This window comes from Helicoverpa armigera, chromosome 19 (assembly GCF_030705265.1).
Source record: "Helicoverpa armigera isolate CAAS_96S chromosome 19, ASM3070526v1, whole genome shotgun sequence".
Classification (NCBI taxonomy): Eukaryota; Metazoa; Arthropoda; class Insecta; order Lepidoptera; family Noctuidae; genus Helicoverpa; species Helicoverpa armigera.
Genome location: NC_087138.1, coordinates 10,726,465 through 10,749,276, shown reverse-complemented (window position 1 = coordinate 10,749,276; position 22,812 = coordinate 10,726,465). Strand labels below are relative to the sequence as shown.

The window sequence follows — 22,812 nt, the reverse complement described above, 5'->3', positions numbered from 1 at the left end:
TTATGATGCTCTAGTAAGTGTGAGAACAGTGAACGACCCCCGAAATTTTACATTAAAACATTTTCCGGCCAATGAATGAGCGCTCGCAGGAACAATATTCTCAATCAATCCTTGGGTTCACTGGTGGCAAAGTATGAATATATCTTCATTGCAGTATTGCATTGCTTTTAGTTTATGATGCTCTAGTAAGTGTGAGAACACTGAACCACCCCCGAAATATTTGTAAGTTAATAATGTTGATAATTTTACTTTTTTAGGATAGAAGAACCCGAGAATATAAATATTGTTGCTGCTAAAACTAACCGCATTGACTCTTATCACTAACAATAGACAAATCTTATAAGAATAAACTAAACAACCACAACATGAAAATATGCATTAGAGAATGTAAAAATATTCCAATAAGTTTTCGCTAGTCATTTACATGGAAATTTCAAATAAAAAGAAATTGGAGGCGCCGGGTATCGATCCCGGTACCTCTCGCATGCTAAGCGAGCGCTCTACCATCTGAGCTACGCCCCCTGTTGGTAATAGCAGTGTAATTTATAATAGCAATTTCAATAACTGTTAAACAATACATATTTAGGAAACCGTGGCTTAAGGTTGCAACACTGACAGGTAGGTTAGTGAGGGCATAACAAGGCTAGTGATACCTCTATATCAGTGTTTCCCAAAGTGGGCGATAACGCCCCCTTGTGGGCGCTGCAGGTCTCAAGGGGGGCGGTAAGAGACCCAGAAAGAAAATAGGGGCGTTGTGTAGAGGCCTGGGGGGTGATCTGTAATTTTATTTAGCTAGCAGGCCTCTTAGACAACGACTTGTGAACATCAACTAATATGAATTACAAGATTGCTCAGACTCGGTTCTATATTTCTCTCCACGTAGTTCATATATCTGTCCTATTTTACTGAATATAGAAAAAATAAAAATCATGTCAATGTCAATCGGTCGCTCCGTTTCGTAATTAAAGTAGACACAAACAAACAAATAAAAAGGCAACAGACACACTTTCGAATTTTGATAGTTATTAGTACTCGTAGATATCTATCATGTTTTAACAAGTTTTTGTTAAATAACCCGAATTGTGAATTCCTGTATCAGTCGGCTGGTTCAAGTTGTACGACCAGGATGGCACGGGCATAAGAGACAAGTCACTGAGGGTGCCAGTCCGGCTGTCACCCCTCTCTTTCTCGTTTATTTATGTTTTTTCCCGGTTTACTTAAATTAATTCCTCAAAGTTATAAAGAAAAAAACAGTTTTTTCAACATTTCTGGTTTATTCTGCGCCCTTTGAGTCAGTCAAAAAATTTTGCACTCGCTGCACTCGCGCCTTTCACTTAACGGTGACTATTTTCTAATTTCTTTAGGTATCATTGCATCCCAAAAATCTCGTCTCTTTGCAGTGTTTTTTTTCCACACTTGTTGAGGTACTTTTGTGCCCCAATACTAAACAATTTGCGCGGTTTTTTTTAACTTGTTTTGGTACTTTACTCTTCCAAAACTCAAAAATTTCGCGCTCGCGGCTTTTTCACTTGTGACTGGTTTTTATAAAACATGTTTGGGTTCTATTATGTCCCAAAACTCAAAAATTACGGGCTCGCTTCGCTAGCGTTTCAAAAGTTTGCAGTGATCTGTCTCCGGTTTCTTTATGTTAAACCAGGCAAAAAGCACCATGAATGACCATATTGCACCATATTTTGTCGTTTTTTTGGGGGGGTGCTCAATAGGTAGTCCGCCGCGGGTGCCACCCGATGCTACGCCGCCACTGTAAGAGTCAACTTGAGACCTAAGCGCCGCGGTATGTTACCTACCTGCCCTCAGGTTTCAAGTTGCGGGTTATAGTAAAAGTTTCGTTTAGAACTCTCCGTTAATAAACATATATAGGTCACAATAATTAATTAATTTAATTTGAAGTTATAGTGGTCTTTAAATAGGTGAAAAAATGGGGGGGCGCTAAAAAAATATTTATTCTCAAAGTGGGCAGTAGACAAAATAAGTTTGGGAACCACTGCTCTATATCAACAATTTATGACAGGATTTGAAATCTGTCTAGTATTTAAAAGTAAAACCAATTGTTTGTATTTGTATAAAGATTGTAAATTGTCTTCATTGTAAAAATAAATACGAGTAGGGTACGCATACCACCATCAAACAAATTGGCCAAAGCGGGTTCTCCCGTGGTGATTGTGATAGAGTGAATCTATGTCGCAATAAAATTATTGATTTACTACAAAATACTAATGATATAAAATCTTTATTGCTAGTATTATAAAGAATTGTTAAACCTGATAATATTGCTGAGACATATCATGGTAATTTATGAGTGCTACGTGAGATAACAGACTTGCGCGGGACACTCGAAAACGTGCCTTTTGCCCGAGTGAAAGGTATCGCGTACTCGCTTCAAATGGTAGCCTAAGCTTAACAAGGCTATTTATCTAATCAGATTAATTTAATATAGTGAATTGTTTTATTGTCTTCAATATCAGGGGGCGTAGCTCAGATGGTAGAGCGCTCGCTTAGCATGCGAGAGGTACCGGGATCGATACCCGGCGCCTCCAATTAGAATCTTTTTGACTTCTTCCAATAAAATATGTTTATTTTCTAACTTTTCATATATTTTATTTATATTGCAACTTTACTACATAAGTTGTATTTAGGTATAGTGACATGCACCTCTCATCCCGGCCGCCGCGCTGGACCAGGTAGATACCATGGGCGCCGGGTGTCGCGAGATGACTCCCGGCCACCGTAGGCGTGGGTCTGTGGGCGGTGAGTTCGGGTGGCTCATCGTCCCTCTGTCTACTTAGACGACAGACCTGTGTCGACGGCGCGCGTTGTTCCACGCGCTCCTCAAAGAGATGTCAGCAACCCCAGGGGGGCCCAGCAGGGCCAAGGCCTGCCGGGGCTGCGGGTTGTTCGAAAGAGATACCGCGGCCCTGGTACATAAAAGGCCTATGACGGAACACGACGGTTTTTAGTCAGTAAGAGTCTGACACTCCCTCACCGCTGCTAACCCACAGCGGGAGGGGGTCATTTGATGATTTTTAACGTCAGAAAAAAAAGGTATAGTGACATATGTTGCCAACACAGGTGAAAATTCTTCAATAACTTGCAATCAGTTCAAAATCTTGGACTCAGATGTAACGCTAGGAACGGACTACAGTTTTACTAACTTTAGCTAAGTTTCTCTTGAAAAACACTTGGAACTCCGACTGCAGCAAATGATTTGATTTCAAGGAGTCTTGTTGGATGAAGTTAGCCAGAGATTTACCTCTAATATTGGCTACGGTTGGAGCTCGCATGCTTTTACATGAACAACTAAAAGTCAAAGTAAACTTTCCCATATATGTATGAATGATCCCGTAAATGGTGCTGTATATAAGGAAAAGCCCAGAATTTATTTGTTCTAATATTAGAAGAACCTTTGATTCGTAGAAATCTGTCTTTGTCTTAAATAAGATGTAGGAATTGCTTTAATTTGACTCAGTTCTGGGAAAGTCAACAGGTAGGTACACAATTTCTCTACTCTGGTTACCAGGACTACTAAATGTGTAAGTTTTAATGAAATGCAACTATTGGATAAGTTTATATTAGTTGCAGGTGCACCGTCTTGTTCTGACTGGTAAGAAATTCACTTTACTTCTCATAATAGATTTCCACGGTCCGGGAATTGCTGCTGCATCTTACGTTGAAACAATTCCTACGTTTGTACTTGAAAATGTAATCAAAGTGTAGGTCAGAAAACAAAAAGTATTTTGCTGAGTTCGATATACTGGCTAACCTTGCTTCGTAATGTTATTTGCCTTTATTCATAAGTGCTTGTGAAAGTATAATTGAATTGACTTTGACTGAGTGCAGAATATAAGATCGTGTTTTTTATAACTAAGTAACAGGGGGCGTAGCTCAGATGGTAGAGCGCTCGCTTAGCATGCGAGAGGTACCGGGATCGATACCCGGCGCCTCCAATTTCTTTTTTCTTTTTTTTTCTACCAAAGCTTATTGGAAATAACTACAATTCTAACAACACAATTCATGTTGTGACAAAATCTTATCTGAATCTTCTTAACATACACAGGGTTTATGAATGTATTATGATATTTTCGCTTTTTGTAATTAAATAAAATCCACATTGAGTCACACAAGCCTTAAAAAAAACTCAGGAGACACATACAATTTCGGGGGTGGTTCACTGTTCTCACACTTACTAGGGCATCATAAACAGAAAGGAATGCAATACAGCAATGAAGAGATATACTTTGCCAAAAGTAAGTGAAGGGACGATTTTCACGAGGAAGATTCATTCACACGAAAAGCCTGAACTCGTCAGGCTATTCTCACGAAAACTAGGGCAACAGAAGTCTGTGGGAGGTCTTACTTAAGGATGATCATCAAAGAAATTACAGAAAAAATAAGTCACAAAAATCGTCCTTTCACCTTGACAGGATATGCGTATCGACTATTCATACAATTACTAGAGTAACATGACGCGCTAAGAGATGTTCTGCCTTTCTTAACAAACCAAAAGCTAAGCATGAAGGAATACTTTGCCGCCGTTAACCCAAAGAACAATTTTATTCTCACGGGGACTTCGTCTTTCACACGACTGAAGGGCTCGTAACGATTTTGAACAGATCGGCGAGCCATTCTCACGAAGACTAGGCGAACAGAAGTCAGCGGAGAGTCTGTATTAAGGATGATCGGCAATAAAAAACGCAGAATGGATGGTCGCAAAAAAATCCTTTCTTCTTGGCAGGATATGCGTATCAACTATTCACACGATTACTAGAGCATCATGGCATGCTGAGAGATTTTCTGCCCTTGTTTATAAACGAAAAGCAATGCATGAAAGAATAATTTGCCACCAGTAACCCAAGGAACAATAATTCCCACGAGGACTTCTTCCTTCACACGGCGGAGCTTGAAGGTAACGATCGTATGAATCGTCATGTCATTCTCACGAAAACTAGGATAGCAGAAGTCAGTGGGAATTATGACTTTGGGGACTGTCACTAATAAAAATGCAATAAGAACTAGGATTACAAAAAATCTTCCTTTCATCTTGGCAGGATATGGGTATCTATTATTCACACTTTAACTAGAGTAACATGGCAAGCTAAGAGTTTATTTTTCCGATAGCTCACAAACGGAAAGGAATGTATGAAGGAATTCTTTAGCACCCACCCATCACCATTAACCAAAGGAACAATTTCCAGACTTCATAACGATCCTGTATGATGTATATCTTGCCATTCTCACGAAAACTAGGATAACAGAAGCCAAAAGGAAGTATGGAAGTAGTTAATCGAAGATCAACTAAACTACAAAAAAATGCCAAAGAAAATTGTTCTCATAAAATCTTTCTTTCGGGCGCCTCATCTTGGCAGGATGTGTATAAACTATTCACACGATTACTAGAGCATCATAAGAGTAAGGCGAAAACCTTTTGCACAATAGTTTTGAGAAAAATAAATAAGATCTTGTTAGAAATAAATATTATCAGTTTACTTTAAATAACGGTTTGCTATGAATTTTCTCGTTCGATTTCGAGTAAACAATTTAAGAAAAACCTGACATTTATGTTGTCGGTGAAAATGTGCCTTAAGCACCCAGACTATTACGAGGTTTTTATTGATGAATACGTAATATTTCAAGAAAATGAGATAAATTAAGCTAGGAAAAATTACGGTGAAACATTCTTAAATACTTAAATAGATACGGCGGTTTATAAAGAGCTCTTTTCTACCACATCAAACAAAAAGTGCTACAACGACTTGTTCCGGAAAATTTTAAGTGGAAAACTTTTAATTAAATATACCGCTGCAGGTGCAAAGCCTCGGTGTTACTTGATCTTGATTGTAACGCGTTAAGAATATCAAATAATGCTTCGTGATGTATGTTGTATGAAATTTTTGTGTTCCAACTATTATTTTGGATTTGATAGTATGCGAGCATGTGCACGCATACTATCGTATATATATATAGACATATGCTGTAAGCCTGCGGAAGCTGTGTAGCAACGCATTATAAATCTCATAACCCTTTCTTATTTCACACGTTTACTAGGAGATCATAACTGTGGAGACCGATTTATTCGGAAAAGAAATTGCATAAAAATGTTCCCCAAGATTAAGATTTAGGGAGCATCTTACCGTTCCCACCGGGACTAGGCTATCATAACAAACAGGGATGTCGATCGGCATTCCATTCCCTAGTGATAGGGTAAATAAAGGGTTGCAATAGTTTCTCATAGCTACCAGGGCTTCACAGCCCCTAAAGAGATTTAATGGTACCCATTAATTGATGTTCACCGCGCCCACGGGATGTATGTAGGAAGGGGATGGTTACTGTGTAGGCCCGACCCCTAACCAAGAAAATGGCAGGGAGAATTAAATAAGGCGTGATAAGTATTCAGTACAGTAAAAAATGCTACAAACAACTGATAGCATAAAATCCTTGGCATTGTTATTTTTTAATTCTTCTGACATGATTCTTGGAATTCAACATAAGTGGTTGTTTACATTCAATTTATGCAGAGAGGACACCCCAAAAGAGTTAAGAAACATTCTCAGGGCTACCAGGCTATCATAAAGATGAAGGGCGTAACGGTATCTCAGACGCGACCCTTCTTACTTCGGAAAGCTTACAATACAAAGAAAATAATACATTCTCTAAAACAATAATATATTCATTGTTTTAGAATAATGGCAGTGTATTTTTTTAAACCATGCTGAATTCGGTTCTTTGGCTACACAGAAATATTACTCCTTTTCAATACATATTTGTATCGTCAGTGTATGAAAAAAGTCGATACATGTTTTACCTTTCACCTTTGTAATTTAGGAAGCTGATTCCCAAAAGAACTATTTATCTTTGAAAAGCGTTTACAATCCCTATCGTAACTCGTAAACAACCTCAAATACATGCCCTGCGCCTTGATAAAATAGTGGATTACTTAATCTTAAGTGCTATGCGAAAAATGCTGGAATTTAAGAAATACCAAATAAATCTGGATTTTAATACAGTGAAATAACGAAAAAAGTAGATAAACTAAAAACACTAAGCATTGGTAGGCTTGCTTGGATTTGGCAAGTGAAAGTCACATGCGTGTGCGCAGTAAGTCAATGCGTGTGACGAAATGTCACGTGCTGAACTAGTTTATATCGCTTGAGGTACTGTTTATTTACGTAATCTGCAATATAAGACATTCAATTTGTAATGTCTTGTATCAGGGGGCGTAGCTCAGATGGTAGAGCGCTCGCTTAGCATGCGAGAGGTACCGGGATCGATACCCGGCGCCTCCAATTATTTTTTATAACTATTAATATTCTAAAAAGAGCAACGCCTATATTAGACTTTACATACGAAATCACTGTGCTATGCCCGCCATTTGTGTGTACCACAATTTTTTATCACGGTGCAACCTCCTCTCCTCTTATGTCGTCCTAGTACAATGTGGTGACATCTATATCTTATGCATTCAGTAAATTGTACCGACACAATTTTTTTATGTCGCCTTTTTTGCCATTTCACATTTTAAGTTTTACCTTGTCATAAAACACAAACTGGATAGCTTCTGAAACGTTATGTTTGTCTTGAAGATAGTAATAGCTTCCTTCTTTAGTAGTAAACTAGGAGGTGTGTTGTACGGGATAATAGTGCTGTCAGTACAAACTTTATAACTTGCCTGGAAAATAAATAAATTTGTCCTACTATTTTCTGCAGCGGGGCTTTTATAATAAATATCGTCAACAGCAAGACAAAAAAGTAAAGATGCTTTCAGCTGCAGTTATTGTTAGCGTAAACAAAAGAATCTTTTTAATTAATTAGTCCCAAAGTTCCAATAGAAAAATATTGATAAATAATCCTCGCCTACCTGGCATGGCTTTAAATTTAATATCATGAATCGCAAAATATTCAAATTAAATTGGCAAAGGGGAAATATTGAATGTAGTACAAAAGGTCTATTATAATCTGTATTTGCAAAGCGCGGACCGACGTCGGCCAACAAATTAATAGGTGCATTTTGACGTTGATTGTGAAGCTGGTCGGTTCAAACAAGCGCGTGCTGAGAGCGTTTCAGCGGTTTGTTTTACAGCAACTAGTCCGCCTCACTGTTATATACTCGACGCTAACTTGAGCCATTGTTGCTAGCCTGCGCTTTATTTTAACAGCCTTGTACATCGATAGTTTGAATCTCGATGAATTGTGGCTTACACGCGTATAAGGAATAACGTATGTATTCCTAGAAACAATTACTTACCAAAATTGGAAAAGATAATTATTTTCATTCTGTATGATATGGATTATATAACAAAACTCTCATTTGATACGTGAATTTTCACTAAAATATTTAATTCCCGGAGGTATAATAAACAGCGCATACAAGTATAACCCGTTAAGTAACAAAATAAACAGACCGGACGTCATAAACATAACACAAATATGACTTTTCACCGGGAATTGGTGCGAAAAATCTACATTAATATTTTGGAAGCATAATCGCGAGAAGCATTTTAATATCCCGAGGACATTAACCGGGGCAGCGGCGTAGCGAGCGCCGGGACGCCGGGAGCGCGAATCCCGGACTGTACCGGAATTACGCCGGGATTAGCCACCGACGCGCCGCCCGGGATTAACCCGAGAACAATGCGCCGGCCATTACGTGACAGATGGACTTTCCGCATTGTTGTTTTGTTAGGTGATTTTTTAAAAAGCTCATGTGACTCACCTGAATGATGAAAGCGGAATTCAGCGCGGACGTGATTGATACGAGCCCGGGTCGCACCACATTCTGCTACACATTGACGACGATAGCTCAATTATACGACTTTGCGGATCCTACTCGTGAAAATGTATTTTCTTTTGTAATATCATCAGACACAAACTATTTTATACTCAAGAGAATATTTATTGTATTGCTTGCATAAGTACGTTATAAACAGTGTTCTGTGTATATTTGATATGCAATCATAGTGACATCACTACGTAACTAGCAGTAAAGCGTCTCGTAAAGTAAACCGAGATATTTTTAAACGGAATAATTTACATGATTGCCAGCAGCCACCGTTTCAGAGACGAGATGCATCTTAATGTACGAGCTATGCATAGTAACAATTTATTATACTTATAAAAGGTTTAAAGTCAACTTTTTGCCTTCAATTTGTAAAATTAGATTAATAAGTCTGCCGTAGCAAGGGTACACTTCAATTTAATACAAAATAGAAACACCATTTTACATTGGAAGTTAGAGAGAGCACTTTCACAAAGTAATCCGAATTATTCAAATATTGATTCGAGCAGTCGCGAACAATTGCGTAACTACGAAGATATTTCGGCGAGTTATTTATTTATTAAACAGGCGAGCAATTGAAACTTAAGTGTGCGCTCAGGGGCTGTGGTTTCGCCAATTTCCTGCAAATTAATATTCAATACTTTGCCGTGTGGTCCCGGCGATAGGCCATCGCCTCCCGTGGGGGCTGTAAGAGGATTCCGCAATATGATTACCAGGAGCCCATTAGTTATGCAGACGTTGTTTCAATTGTGTGCCAAGTGCATTGTTCTTAATCAAAATAGCAATGAATAAGCATTGGACATAATGGTATCTAGGTCAAAAAACAATGATAATGCAACCTTTAAAAATACTCAGATACCTAATGCAATGTTATGGGTAATATAAAAAACGAATGTGAAAATGGAAAAGCTTACCACGGCATGTAGGTATGTATTTGTAAAAGTTAGGAGCGTGAGCACATAGATATTTGTTTTACAAAAAATCCTTTTTCACTGTTCTAGTGAAGTTTATTTTATTTAGTATAAATGACGCAGTTTCCGGAGCGCAGTTCGTGTTTGAGCGCGGCCCTGTCTGTTGTTTGTCAGCTAATAAGTAATTGCCATAGTTGTACGGAAGCTTTAAAATAAAATACATATTTTTATTTATAATTTGCTTGATAAAGAACAATGTCAGACGTCCATAGTAACTTAGGCTCAATAAAAATATTTCATGTACAGTGAAAATTCTTGCAGTTTTTTGTGTAGTTTAATGTCAGAAGCTTTTCTATGTTTTCCACTTTTGCATTGAACTTCTCAAAACCAAATTATTCCAAATTATTAAAACGAAAAACCTGAACTCGATAAATTATTATGATGATTTTTTTTTTTTTGAAAAGTTCTAGATAACAATTAAATATTTTATAAGAAGTTAGTATTTTATATTTAAATTTTTGTAGTAAAGAACTTTGTGTCCGTGAGAATTTAGTTTTAAAAGTTGATTTGGTGGGCCGAAACCTGACATTGTTCTTTAGTACCTGGTTTTAACTAAATGTAAGTTATCAACTTTATATGGTCAAAAGCAACTTTGGTTAGTTGGGTCGTGCATGGATTTCTGAAGTGAAACGCAAAAAGTATGTGTTAACTCTTGCTAGTTAGCCATATGGGACAGTAAGCCATATTATGGCTAATCACGCTTATGAAGTAGGAAATCACGATAATTCTGCAGGAACATAAACTCAAAATTGTTTGTTTACCTTATATTGTGTTGTATATGCTCTTTGATTGCTATGGTTTGTCTGAAAACTCAGTCTACAGTTGATTTGGCTCCGAGCGTAGGATGCAATTAGTCGAATTAAATTATTCCGAAGGTGTAAGCTCCATATCTGTGTATCTCAGGATTTCGAGTAACTGCAGTCCGTCTAGTGCAGACCTATCTTAATTAGTAATACAAGCGATACATTATTCAGTCGTGTGAGCACATGTATGCATTGTTTCAGATGTCTACTCGGTATTTATAATCAGTATGAATTAATTAATAGAACATTTCAATATGTTGATGTGGCTGGGTCTGCGGGTGACATGCTATTAATAAATAATGACTAAATGTTCAATTCATTCATTTTCAAGTCACTTGCTATTGATATATTTAATTATCAATTTGTGCATTTAATAAAATCTTATTTTTCTTGGCAATTGGTAAAAAAATGAAATCAAAAAATTGCAGGCTACGTTGGAGGCAGATATCACGATGGGGCACAATTTTATGTTGCTGCTGTCGAATAAATTGTTGGAGAAAAAGCTATCCTTTTTACACGCTTTTTTCTGTTTATTTAAATTTCGGTAAAACATACATGAACTACTAAATAATCTACTGTAACGTGAAGGAAACAGTTCCATAACCAAAGTCCATGCATTATAAATGCTACTCTCAAGCTCACGTGTTCCTGGTACTCAGTGATGTGACGTTATTGTTGCAGATCTGCTCATCGAGATGTTGGGGGTGCTGGCCAGCTATAGCGTCACCGTCAAGGAGCTCAAACAGCTGTTCAGTGCCATGAAAGCCGTCAACGGGAAATGGGTAAGCTACTTACACATTTTGCTAGACGTGGCGAAGAAATATAGGTTTGAACATTCACCAAACTGTATAGTGTCATAGTAAAAATTCTTTTCGTAACACATGGGTGTAACTTTATATTCCTTTGGGTCGAATACTAAGCGCCTGAGATATAAGTGATAGTCACCGGCTCGGCTCGAGTATGCTCGGGCGTCCACGCTTGAGAGACTACTTGAGACAACCGCTTGCTTCAACACTAAAGCACGGAAACAACGGGTTTTATTGCTTCTCAAAGTTGCCCCTTCTAGGTAACAACTAAGTTACTTCAACTCCAACAGATAAGTGGGAAACTTTTAGTGAAACCTCTAATGAATTATCGCTAGGGTCACGTGGGCGGCTTCAACGGCAACAATCCGTGAATTTTATATAGAAAATATACAAAAGAATGTCTGACACATCCTATTTATAGCAGTACATTTATATCTTGGTCCACAATTAAAAAAGTCATTTTCAAAGCCCCACTCCCAACTGAAAGCGGTCCTGACGCAAATACCAGGCTACCGCCCCCGCAAAACCCATCTAATTCGACCAGGGCCACATAAAGTACAGGGATACGGGAAGAACGCGGCCAAATGAGGAAGGCTACGGCCAAACGTGCAATTAGCCGCACCGCCAATGCTTTTGAAATTTGCATCGTTTTACAGACAGTGCGGTGAAACGGTAATTAGCCGGCACAAGCAGCACAGTTACTTTGTGTTTATGTTTGCCTCGGAATGGCAATCGCTTGTCCTTTTTAGCTCGCATTTAATCTATTCCTAAGTAGCTCCCTTAAGTTTTAGTTAAAGCAAGTCATTAGCAACGAATAAGTCAAGATTAAAAATATTTTTTGTGTGGAAGATTGTCTGGCAGCTTTATAAATTTTTCTCCCTTTATTTCCGAGTTGGCAAGGCTTCTTTTATCGGGCGCCATTACGGCCAATATCGAGAGGGTTTATCTCGTAGTATTTTAAAATTTTTAAGTAGAAAGGGATTTTTCTTTGTTATCTGAAAATTTTATAATAAGTAGATAGGTATAGCTTATATTCGGACCCATTCTATGATAAGTGAACGTAATTAATTATCTTGTAGAAAGATGAGAAATGGCCTTTAATTATAATGCCGCTCAATGCGATTATTATGGAAGTTATCAAAGGGTAGTTACTTAATAGTCACAGAGCGCTACGATCTATGAGATTGATATGAATCTAAGATTTAAGGCTATTTTATTAATTAAGTTTGTTATAAATTGTATAAAAAGAAATGTTCCATTAGAGTGGAAGAATAATATGTATATTTGTTGCAGCCCCGGCACTCGGCTAAGCTGCTGAACGTGCTCCGGCAGATGCCGCACCGGAACGGGCCGGACGTGTTCTTCAGCTTCCCCGGACGGAAAGGATCGGTACGCTCACATTGTTATTTATAATAGAATCGCCTATCGCCCCCGACTTATTGAAAGTGACCAGGAGCGCCGTCAATAAGGACGGCATAAAATCCAAGAGGCTTATACTGAACCGATTTCTACCTGTGGGATTACGGGAATCATATTACGGTCCAACCCATTTCAAAGTCTTGTTAGTAGTACTACCGTCGGAAAGTCACGTGTTCCAATATTCATTGTTGCAGACCTTTTTTTTTAATGAACCCCTCGTGAACCAAATACATTTCATATTGACTCACAGCAAAGACTGCTCAATAAGTAAAGTGTCATTTACAGAATTAACCCGAAACAACATTTTTGTGTATTTATTTGAGCGTGTAAATCTGCATCCAATTAAAACAATCACGATATGGTAATTGGAAGCAGCGCTGATGGTAATTTTGCACATCACTTGTTTACATTTTTTATTTATGATTGTTGCTCTTTGTGTTATTGAAACATTCGGTGTTTATCCAAGTAATTGGCGTGTTTCCAATGGGAAAAATAAATAAAAATATAATTGGAGGCGCCGGGTATCGATCCCGGTACCTCTCGCATGCTAAGCGAGCGCTCTACCATCTGAGCTACGCCCCCGGTTGTAATGAGAATTAAAAGTACAGTTTGTATTGTAAATGGACGAATGATTGTGACATTGCCTTGGCGAGAATTCAATGTAAATAAATACCTTTCACCGTTGCGTAGCGTCAATTCATTGCGTGAGCTCTAACTAACGCTGACCAATCCGTAGACATCGTAAACAATTAATTTTTAAATTATCTCCATATACATAGGTACATTACTTACTCCCATAAGTGAGAAAATGGGGCTTTCATTTTTAGTAATTTCCGTGCTTTATCCAGTCTTTATTGTAGTGAAGTTTGAGACGTGACTCTCGGAGGATCTCAGGAGTTGTGTAAACTCAAATATGTTCGGAATAATGCGCCGAGTCGGGGATTGAACGCACTTGACGAACTTCACGACACACTTCTTAAACACGAGCTTCAAGTTTGCAAAACGGCCCACTGAATGTGTGTTCGGAATATTTAATACTTTTTCGGTAGCGTATTGAACGACTTGGAACACATATTACGTTGCTTGTGGCAAGGCCTGTCTTGTTCGCAAGATTTTAATTTCTTCATTTCACTACATAATTCCTATTTCTATATTTAAATTTAAAACTATCGTAATTGAACCGAAGTGTACAAATAAATCACGTCTACTGCAAAACTGCTTCCATAAGGTCCCTACTTGCCTACCTATAGGAATCTAATGAAAACACGCGGCGGCGTGTTCCCCGCCAATTCATTCCCTTACATAAATGCTCAAATAAATCGTTCGCGCAACGAAAACACAATGGGGAACAAAGAATGCGATGTATTTCATGTTATAACAAGCGCACTTGTAATACCCGCCGAAGTATTCCAATTTGACAAGTTCGCGCCCGGCGCCGCTCGCCTAACCGGCCCCGAACCGAACCTACTATATATTTGAAACGAAATGAAGAGAAACGGCCGCCTATTACCGACCGCTTTTATTTATAAACAGAACTCATATTTCAAAGGGCCTTCCCCAGCTGCGCCCAGCTCTCCAGACCCTGATTTCTCCATTATTTTGTAGTGCAAAATGTTTTTGACGGGATTCTCATCCGTCCGCCTCCGAAATAGAGAATGTTTTAATATTTTTTCGGATCGAGACGAGCAAATTAAGATTCGACCTTTGACCCGGTAATTATTTAAACAACAGACTCGGAGATTTTTTAAAGAGCATTAATGAAATCATCTTGGTAATGGAGAGGCCTCCGAGCGCCGTCCTGAAGCCAGAAAAAATGTATTGTGTAAGAATTTCCTCAGAGATTTTTATCTAATTTGGACTTCCTTGCCATAAATTTCTCCGAATAAAGCCATAATTGTTACTTGGTTTGAAGGAATACCCTTCAAAGGAAACGCAACTTCAGCATTTTTTCTGTAACTTAATATTTTGCTGCCACACTGTCAGATAAAAAAAAAACTTTGCGTTTGTTGAGCACAATTTTTATATTTAGAAAGAATTATAAATAAAAATATAATTGAGAAATGAAAAGTGGAATCTGGCTCAAATATTACACAAAAAAGACTTCGCTCAGTCATTTAATTTGAATGACATGTTAAATCAGGGATAATAATTAACGTTAACGTTTCATGTTAGACAATTCGTTATTTATTTCCAGTAACCTCTTGGTGAAGAGAAAACCTCACCGCTTAAACAGATCGATACTAGGGTAGTAGGACACTTTAGGAGCGCAGTTTAAGCGTCCCCTCCCCTCCTTATTGGCAATTCTTATTCAAATACGGGCCGGCGGCGTAATCCGCGTGACATACTGGGCTATCTGTGTGTCCGTTTTTTCCTTATTTATCGCCGTCCCGCCCGGGGCCGGTCCATTTCTCTCTGTCGTACTTATCCGGAGATCTGACGGCGAACTGACGCTTCTTAGCCGCCTCTGCTCGCCTGGTAGGTTAATACGAGATAAATATGTGGCAAATATGATTTATGGATCAACAAAAAAATCCGCTAAAAGAATAAACTGAATGCATTTGAAAATAAAAAATATCTCTTGAGCGAAAAGTCTGAAATGAAATATTTCCGTTTCTAGAAATACGTTTCTGAAAACGTTAAAACATCACAAGAGGCGGGCAAACGAAACAAATACAAAGTGCAAGCTACATTGCCTCCTGAGCGCTCCCGAAGCCGCTTAAAACCTAAGGAAACATTTCCAGCCGTTGGAAATAGTTTTCTGGAGAAAAGGTTTCTTAGGTTAAACCCTCTACACAGCGAAATGAAATCATTTCATTTATATTGTGTGTGCTTCTGATACAAGTACACATAAATATGTAAGCTGTATGAATGTATTCAGAAAGCGAGATATATTTACATTTTATTGGCTAACAGTTGAACGAGCCACTTTACATGTTTTTCGAAGGTGCGAGATTCATTTCAAATCTTTTAGATGGACCTTGTATTATAAGTGTAATAAATGTGGCATTTGTGTCTATAAACCTGGATTTGGTCGATAATATTTGTTATTTTCATGAAAATTGCTCGTCTATACTTACTGAAATAAAACTACTATCATAAGAACTCTGTGCTACAAGCATGCTGTAAACTTTGTTGATTTATAAGCTCAAAATTCAGTTCTGAAAAAAGTAAGTGATGAATACTTGAGTGAAATTTTCATAGAGGTTTTTTGCTAGAGCTTTGGATATTAGAACCAAGGCATGTGAACGGCAACATCAATCTTCGCTGCAACCTTTGTCAATACAATGTGTTCTCATTTTTTACTCAGCTATGAAGGACACGCGATAAACACGAGCAAAATATCCTTTTAATATGAAAACCCGTCCCTTTAGCGAGCGGCCAAGCGTGCCCGGGACTTGGTTTTTTATGTCGCTTATTTGCCGGTAAATTGTAGTGTCCACCTGCTGCCGCTTATGCAATCCTGGTAGTAATGGGGTGCACTTTAACTATAACTTTAACCGTACCATTTTTATTAACAGTCGAATCGCCAGGTGGCTGATTTGGTTTGGATATCGTTATAGTTAAATGGTGCAACTTACCACTAAATAAGATTTAATTTATCTTTTTTGCGTTTTAGCTGTTTCAGAACGGGACAGTAATTATTAGCGTCTATTATTAGCATCTCATCAGCGGAAAGGTCACATTTCTGGGTCAAAAAGAGATGAACTTACTTTCGGTTTTGACCTTTCCTGAACCAACTGATGTTTGTTGTTGTTTATTTATTACCAATCTATTTTTGATGAGAACTTTTCTATTTGCTTTATGGGTTTCTATCAATATTTAGAGTCTGGTTATAAGTTTTTCCTGTATTGGAGCTTTGCCCGCATAACGTTTTCGTTTTAGTCAGCCGTTGTAAACAGTTTTTTGGCGCAGCTCTGTTATCGATTTAACTGTTGGTCCATTCTAACTGAAAAACCCACATTAAAAAAAAAACTAATAAATGAATAGCTGATGTGAACTAAAATATAGCAAATAAATATAGCTAACCTAACTTTCAAATATATACTTGTTAATATAGCATCAGTGAAACTAATTTCATCGAATCTATTTCATCTATCAAAAATTATAAGAAATGTTATTTTCATTCCCTCTTTCTTTTGGAGTATCGGGGACTTCAGAAGGTTACATTCAACGTATAATAAATAAATACATAAAATAAAATAATAAATAAAGACAACAAGCAAGTTTCTTACAACAATGTTTAATTTCTTAGACTTTTTCAAAGTTAAGCTTAATTTCACAGGAACAGAGCAGAGATGCCCGACTAAATTTAAAATATCTTAATCAACTAAGTAGGATAGAATGGTACTTGTATTAATCATATGATATATCCAGAGTCACTGGTGCGTCTGCTCGGACTCGCCGGAATTTCGGTGGTTATGTCATCAATTAGCAGTAACACCCGTCTTTTGAAGTTCTTGAACTGCTGCGAGCTCATCTCGTGCAGTTCAGGTAGCAAACTGTCCAGGAACGACTTGACGTGGTCACTCTCTAACGTCACTGTCGATGACGACGGATGCACTCTCCTAGTAACCTTGGGGCTTGGCTGTGGCTCCTCATCCAGTACTGAGCGCTTCCTTGAAAACATTTCTCTCTCGTCTTCTATGCTAACAGTTCCCCAATCATCCGAGTCTTCATCATCAAGTTGTTCCACTTTTACTTGTTCAATAGCGAATTGAACAGGCCTTTTATCCTGTCTCTCTTGTGCTTCTTGTGCTGCTTTAGCTTGCCGCAGCCTCTTTTTGGCCTCTTCAGACTTTGGTACAGGTCTCATGTACGGCACGAGAAATTGCATCACATCCGACAGGTAATAAGGTTTCTTTTTCCCTGTGGAGCCTCTCGGTGGAGCTTTCATAGTTCTCATAAATACGGCTCGCAAGTTCCTCCATTTCTCTCTGCATTCCGGCGCTGAAAAGAGAAGAAAACATTTTCATAACTTGCTAATGCAACATATAAGTAAAATTATGTAAGTACAAGGTGTTACTTGTACCCACGTTTATTATGTAAAGACCTATCGAGATCGTTTACGTATAAACATAGTCATATGATATGATCTAAACAGTCGCAAATGAGTAATAAACCCGTAAAGGATAAGTGAGTCTATTATAATGCATTTGGTATTACTGAGACAGATGAATGTTACACTCGCATTGCCAAGCCTGTGGTGTTTATGTAGCACTTCTAGCCAAATGCCGAGGAACACGCGACACGACTCAACACGATATCTGTCTGTGTTGTTGTGCCGCACACTAATGTCAAATGTATAATAACACGATACTGATAAGTAGTGCTTGTCTTAAGAATGTAACCCTTATCGCCTATGACTTAAGGTGTAAAATGTGCAATCATAATTGTAATATCAGAACTCGATAGGGTGAACTCGGAAGTTACCGTTATTCGTACCTACATGAGAATATTCGGAAGCGATTTAGTCATTGTTCGTTCCGCCAATAATGAAGTTTAGGAAAATAAAACGCTATTTAAAAACATAATAGGTACATGAAGTGTTGCGGTGCAATAGTGTTGATAAACAAGCGCACACGCCTAAAACGGACGCGCGTCTCGCATCTCGCCCCCTCTCGAACATTCCATGTGCAACTAGCGCCGCCGCGGCGATATGAGGAAACACTATGCAACTCACGTGTCATTTCCATGGTTTTGCCGATTTCCTCCCAAGCCTTGTCGCTGACGTCCTTCCGAGAGTACGAAGGCAGTTCGAAATTGTACAGAGTGGGATGCTTCTGCACGGCCTTGACGAACTTTATATTGATTTGTTGCTCGCTGAGAATATCGCGCGACATGGCGGTCACAGGCGGTCACAGATCGGTACGCGACTCACAAACGTGCTCAGCGGCGGGCCCCGCGCAACTGATTACAAACGAGTCTGTGACGCATATCGAACCAGTTGCGCAGCTGCGTACCGCGCTGTTGCCATACTTACGCGACGCACACAATCATACAATTTATTGTCGTTTACGCGTTAGCGTGGTGTGCGCTCGCCGAGGGGAACTCTTATTACTAGTTACAAAGAATAAAACTTGATTCAATTCATATCATCTGCGTAGATTTTAACGAAGGAATAAATAAGAACATTTCTACTTCTATAATTACTAGTTTCTCAATAACATGAAAGCTATCATAAAAAGAATCTAAGCTAGAGACTAGGTCAGTTTAATCAGTGTCGTATGAACTCATTTATTTGTTCGTATTAGCCGACTTGTAGCTTATTGCCACTAAGGATCCGAGGCTCGGGTAATTTACGTCGTCGTTGTCTCCAGCGGTAAATCTTTTCAACTAAATCCTAATAACATGCGATAATAATCTCGCCGAATAACATACCTACTACTAGCAGTAATTCGTGAAAAGGTGAAAATATCTTGTTTATTTAGTTGAACAACATATTGTATATTTACTGGGGAGATACACATTCGGAATGGAAGATTGGAGTGGCGATGTAGGGAGCTCGCATGTAGATTTTATTGACGCGATATCCCGATAGGATCCTTTACAAGGAATCCCTGTGTGTTGGCCTTCCATCGAAGCATAAAATAAGTTTTTACTGCCGAGTGGCGCACCACTTGCCAAGTTTCGCTCTTTTAGATTCCACATTTTTATAAAGTATTTTAAAGAAAATCAGTGGTTTATTCGCTTTGAGGGTAAACTCTTCATAAAATACTTTTTATTTCGAGTTCATCTCATTAAAAGTTTTGATTCGCATAAAATTATGTACAGTACCGGTTCAGACTTGATAAGAACAACACAAGTTCTTTGAACTCATTGTACTTAGACAATTCTCTACAAATTCTGAATGATTAAGTTTGCTTATCACTGAATAGTCGTGCACTCCAGTGGCAGCTCATGTACTACATGCTGAATAACACAAAAATGCAATTATCGCCTAACATGTACACTGATAAAAATACTTAAAAGCAGTTTTTTGCTATTCACTTTTTATTTTTTTTTATACAGGTATGTAGGTACACACGAACATTAATCTATTCAGTATTGTACATGAATCGCGTTTGTTCCAGGCCGTGGTGCTCCCGCCGCTGGCGAGGTGGCCCTACGAGAACGGCTTCACCTTCACCACGTGGTTCCGCCTCGACCCCATCAACTCCGTCAACATCGAGAGGGAGAAACCCTACCTTTACTGGTAAGTTGGTGACCATGCAAGCAAACTGCAGAAATACGACTAAGTGTATTCATACAATTTTTTACTCAATATATAATGTTATGTATCCAGAAATTGAAAGTCAAACTACTTGTACCCCTTTACGATAACATACACGAAATTACGTTTTCATATTCCCCCAACCCTCTCAGTAACGCGCAAATGGTGTTATAATATTGGAGAGGCAATAAACACGGTTACTGGAGCGAAAGTATTAAATCATTCCAGTAGCTTATTGTTAACGATGTAAGTTGCAAACAGTTAGATTCGCGATATCAAGTCAATTTGTACTAAAAGCGTATTAGGTGCAGTGCGAATGTGTTCCGTAAATCGCGTGCGGCCACACACCGCGACTGCACCTGTGTTCCCAACTTTTCATTTGATTTGAGTGGAGCTCGGACGTTTCAAGTGTAGTTTCGGTTGCGCTCAGCTATCCTGGTACTAAGCTAAATCATTTTCGGTTTGTGTTCGGGATAATTGAATTGCAAGTTCGCCACACGCCACGTCCACTCTGAAGATCATGGTATGCATACATTTATGATTCTCTAGTGTTGCTCTTGCTGAGAGTGAGATGCCTTTTTTGCAAACTTGATGAATAAAATATTATAAATCTGTGTACTTTTTTATACACAGTGAAAATTCTGAAAATAAAAACGAAAAGTAAACAAATATAAATGAGTTAACGTTGTTCATTTGTCCGACAGTTTCAAAACGAGTAAAGGCGTGGGCTACACGGCGCACTTCGTCGGCAACTGTCTAGTTCTCACGTCTATGAAGGTGCGCGGCAAAGGGTTCCAACATTGTGTCAAATACGAGTTTCAGCCCAGAAGGTAAGCGCCGCAAAACAAGACTATTCCACTTATTTAATATGGATACCATTTATAAGTGGATATAAAAGACACGGTATAAATAGTATAGACATGAAAACCTATGTGATTCAAAGGGCACCTGTTTTGCCTTGGCTATCAATTTGTCATCTTTCATCAAACTGCACAGTACTGCATAAATAAAAATATCTCCTACTATCTAGTTATGGAGTTTTAAAGCTTGAGTGCGATTTATTTGTGTGTGCTTTTATGAAATTTCAAAACTTTGTTCTGAGCACTAAATCAGGGCAGTGAAAAAGTTGCAGCAGTATAAATAAACTTCCCACTGTAGTCAGTTTATGACGAAGGCCGGCTTTAGTGCTAAAAGTTGGCTCAAAAATTATCCAGTTAATTTTATTTCATTATTTTACTCCGTGTTCGTTCAAAAGTTATTAGCAAAGTGCACGCCGGAACTGGGATCAGTTTTAAAGCTTGTTTTTTGTTTGAACTCGAGAACATTTTACATGTTTGAACTCTTTGAACAGAATATTACAGCAGACTGAACATTTTCAAAGGTACACACTTCACTTGATAATGCGCAAAAATCTTCTTTATATATTGTGTTCAAAGTTAAAAGCTTCATTTAAATGTAACCATATGGATTAAATTAATTGCAAAAATGTATATAAAGTTGAATGAAGTTGGGGCTCGGATGGTTGATTATAGTAATTTTGTTCTTACATTCGAAAATAATTCATGTTTGGTACACAGATGGTACGCGATAGCGGTGGTGTACATATACAATAGATGGACGAAGAGTGAGATCAAATGCTTGGTGAACGGCCAGCTTGCGTCCAGCACGGAGATGGCGTGGTTCGTCTCCACCAACGACGTAAGTACTTTATCATTTAACTAGCGATAGAACCCAGGAGATAGTAATAACTATTGTTTTGACGATATGGTTGGAGGAGGGTTGCCAGGGTAAAAGAATGTTGTGCTACGATCTTTTAACATCGAAGCGCGGAACGGCACGATAAATGTAAAAAATAACATATGGTTGAAAATAAACCCCTTTTATACTAAGTACACGGATTTCTAAAACTTGTAATCTGCCGTTTGTCAAGCAGTTAAGTTTTAACTCCTAATCCAGCTTCAAGTACCAGGAGCTCATAACTCTATAGGAGCTTAGCATAATACATTCGGTTATCTACGGTGAACATCCCCTCTGCGGCAAGTTGTGTGTTCGACTCGTCACGTACGTGTCGTTAGCACCAATTTATTACAAGTAATGCATGCAAATTCTCTAGATGTACGCGGACATCATAGTAATACAAGTATTAAGAGATTGATGAAACTTCTACTGTCTTAACTCTTCATAATCTTACTTGATAATTTTAAGTCGAAGTACCTACCTATTGACAAATGAACACTGTTTAATTTTATAATTAACTTCAGGTTTAACCTAAAATAACAGCGAACGTAATTAAGCAGGCTGGCATCGAAACTAATCAAATGAAAATCATCGATTGATCGGCAATATTCCCGCTTGCAACAAGGGACCGAGCCCCGAATATTATTATAATCGTGACCCAAATGATCCACGTTCAACTTAAAGCTTGTTATTATTATTGTGAAAATGAACCACGTCAGAAACAGCTTTGCATCAATATTCGTTATTTAATGAATCGCGCGTTTACAAAAGCCACACGCATGCAATCCGATTAAAAATACGCAGCCAATTAGAGTGTTGGAAGTGGACGCCTTTATTCAGTGTTGTATTCCCTTGATTGGATTCTTACTTATTTGTATAGTGAAGCTCCATTTAGTTCGTGTTCTCCTGGTATTCTCTTTCCCGGTGGTGGGATTAAGTTGGCGTTAGTTCATGCATGCCACTATGAATATTCACTGGAGCTCGGACGTGGTCACGCATAGTTCCTGCAAAATGAACTTGTCTAGCGTTATGAAGACAAAGTAATTATTTGACGCTATGATATACGTGCCCCCGT

At 38.4% G+C, this 22,812-nt stretch overlaps 2 protein-coding genes and 5 non-coding genes across 7 annotated transcripts in view; 4 read left to right on the top strand and 3 right to left on the bottom strand.

The window, feature by feature from the left end:
• The window catches only part of Rg (rugose), a 317,709-nt gene that overhangs the window by 104,302 nt on the left and 190,595 nt on the right, over positions 1-22,812 (top strand). Inside the window, exons 5-9 of the mRNA XM_064039352.1 lie at positions 11,247-11,347; positions 12,665-12,760; positions 19,861-19,982; positions 20,705-20,830; positions 21,578-21,698. Of these exons, the coding sequence (XP_063895422.1) occupies positions 11,247-11,347; positions 12,665-12,760; positions 19,861-19,982; positions 20,705-20,830; positions 21,578-21,698 (566 nt within the window). The remainder of the gene's footprint in view (positions 1-11,246; positions 11,348-12,664; positions 12,761-19,860; positions 19,983-20,704; positions 20,831-21,577; positions 21,699-22,812) is intronic.
• Trnaa-agc (transfer RNA alanine (anticodon AGC)) lies at positions 450-522 on the bottom strand. The gene has a single exon. It is a non-coding gene; the product is annotated as a tRNA-Ala (tRNA).
• Trnaa-agc (transfer RNA alanine (anticodon AGC)) lies at positions 2,486-2,558 on the top strand. Its single transcript has one exon. It is a non-coding gene; the product is annotated as a tRNA-Ala (tRNA).
• Positions 3,893-3,965, top strand: Trnaa-agc (transfer RNA alanine (anticodon AGC)). The gene has a single exon. It is a non-coding gene; the product is annotated as a tRNA-Ala (tRNA).
• On the top strand, positions 7,229-7,301 carry Trnaa-agc (transfer RNA alanine (anticodon AGC)). Its single transcript has one exon. It is a non-coding gene; the product is annotated as a tRNA-Ala (tRNA).
• On the bottom strand, positions 13,300-13,372 carry Trnaa-agc (transfer RNA alanine (anticodon AGC)). Its single transcript has one exon. It is a non-coding gene; the product is annotated as a tRNA-Ala (tRNA).
• Positions 17,011-18,733, bottom strand: LOC110373940 (uncharacterized). The gene is made up of 2 exons (XM_021331439.3): positions 18,471-18,733; positions 17,011-17,737 (listed from the first exon to the last, which is right to left on the bottom strand). Exons 1-2 carry the CDS (start codon positions 18,628-18,630, stop codon positions 17,148-17,150), a joined length of 750 nt encoding a protein of 249 aa, XP_021187114.2. The 5' UTR covers positions 18,631-18,733; the 3' UTR covers positions 17,011-17,147.

Excerpts from the sequence above, each read along its gene's own strand:
- LOC110373940 (XM_021331439.3), bottom strand. The coding sequence starts at position 18,630 with ATGTCGCGCGATATTCTCAGCGAGCAACAAATCAATATAAAGTTCGTC. Across the intron at positions 17,738-18,470 it reads CAAAACCATGGAAATGACAC|CGCCGGAATGCAGAGAGAAA; the intron begins GTGAGTTGCATA and ends TTCTCTTTTCAG.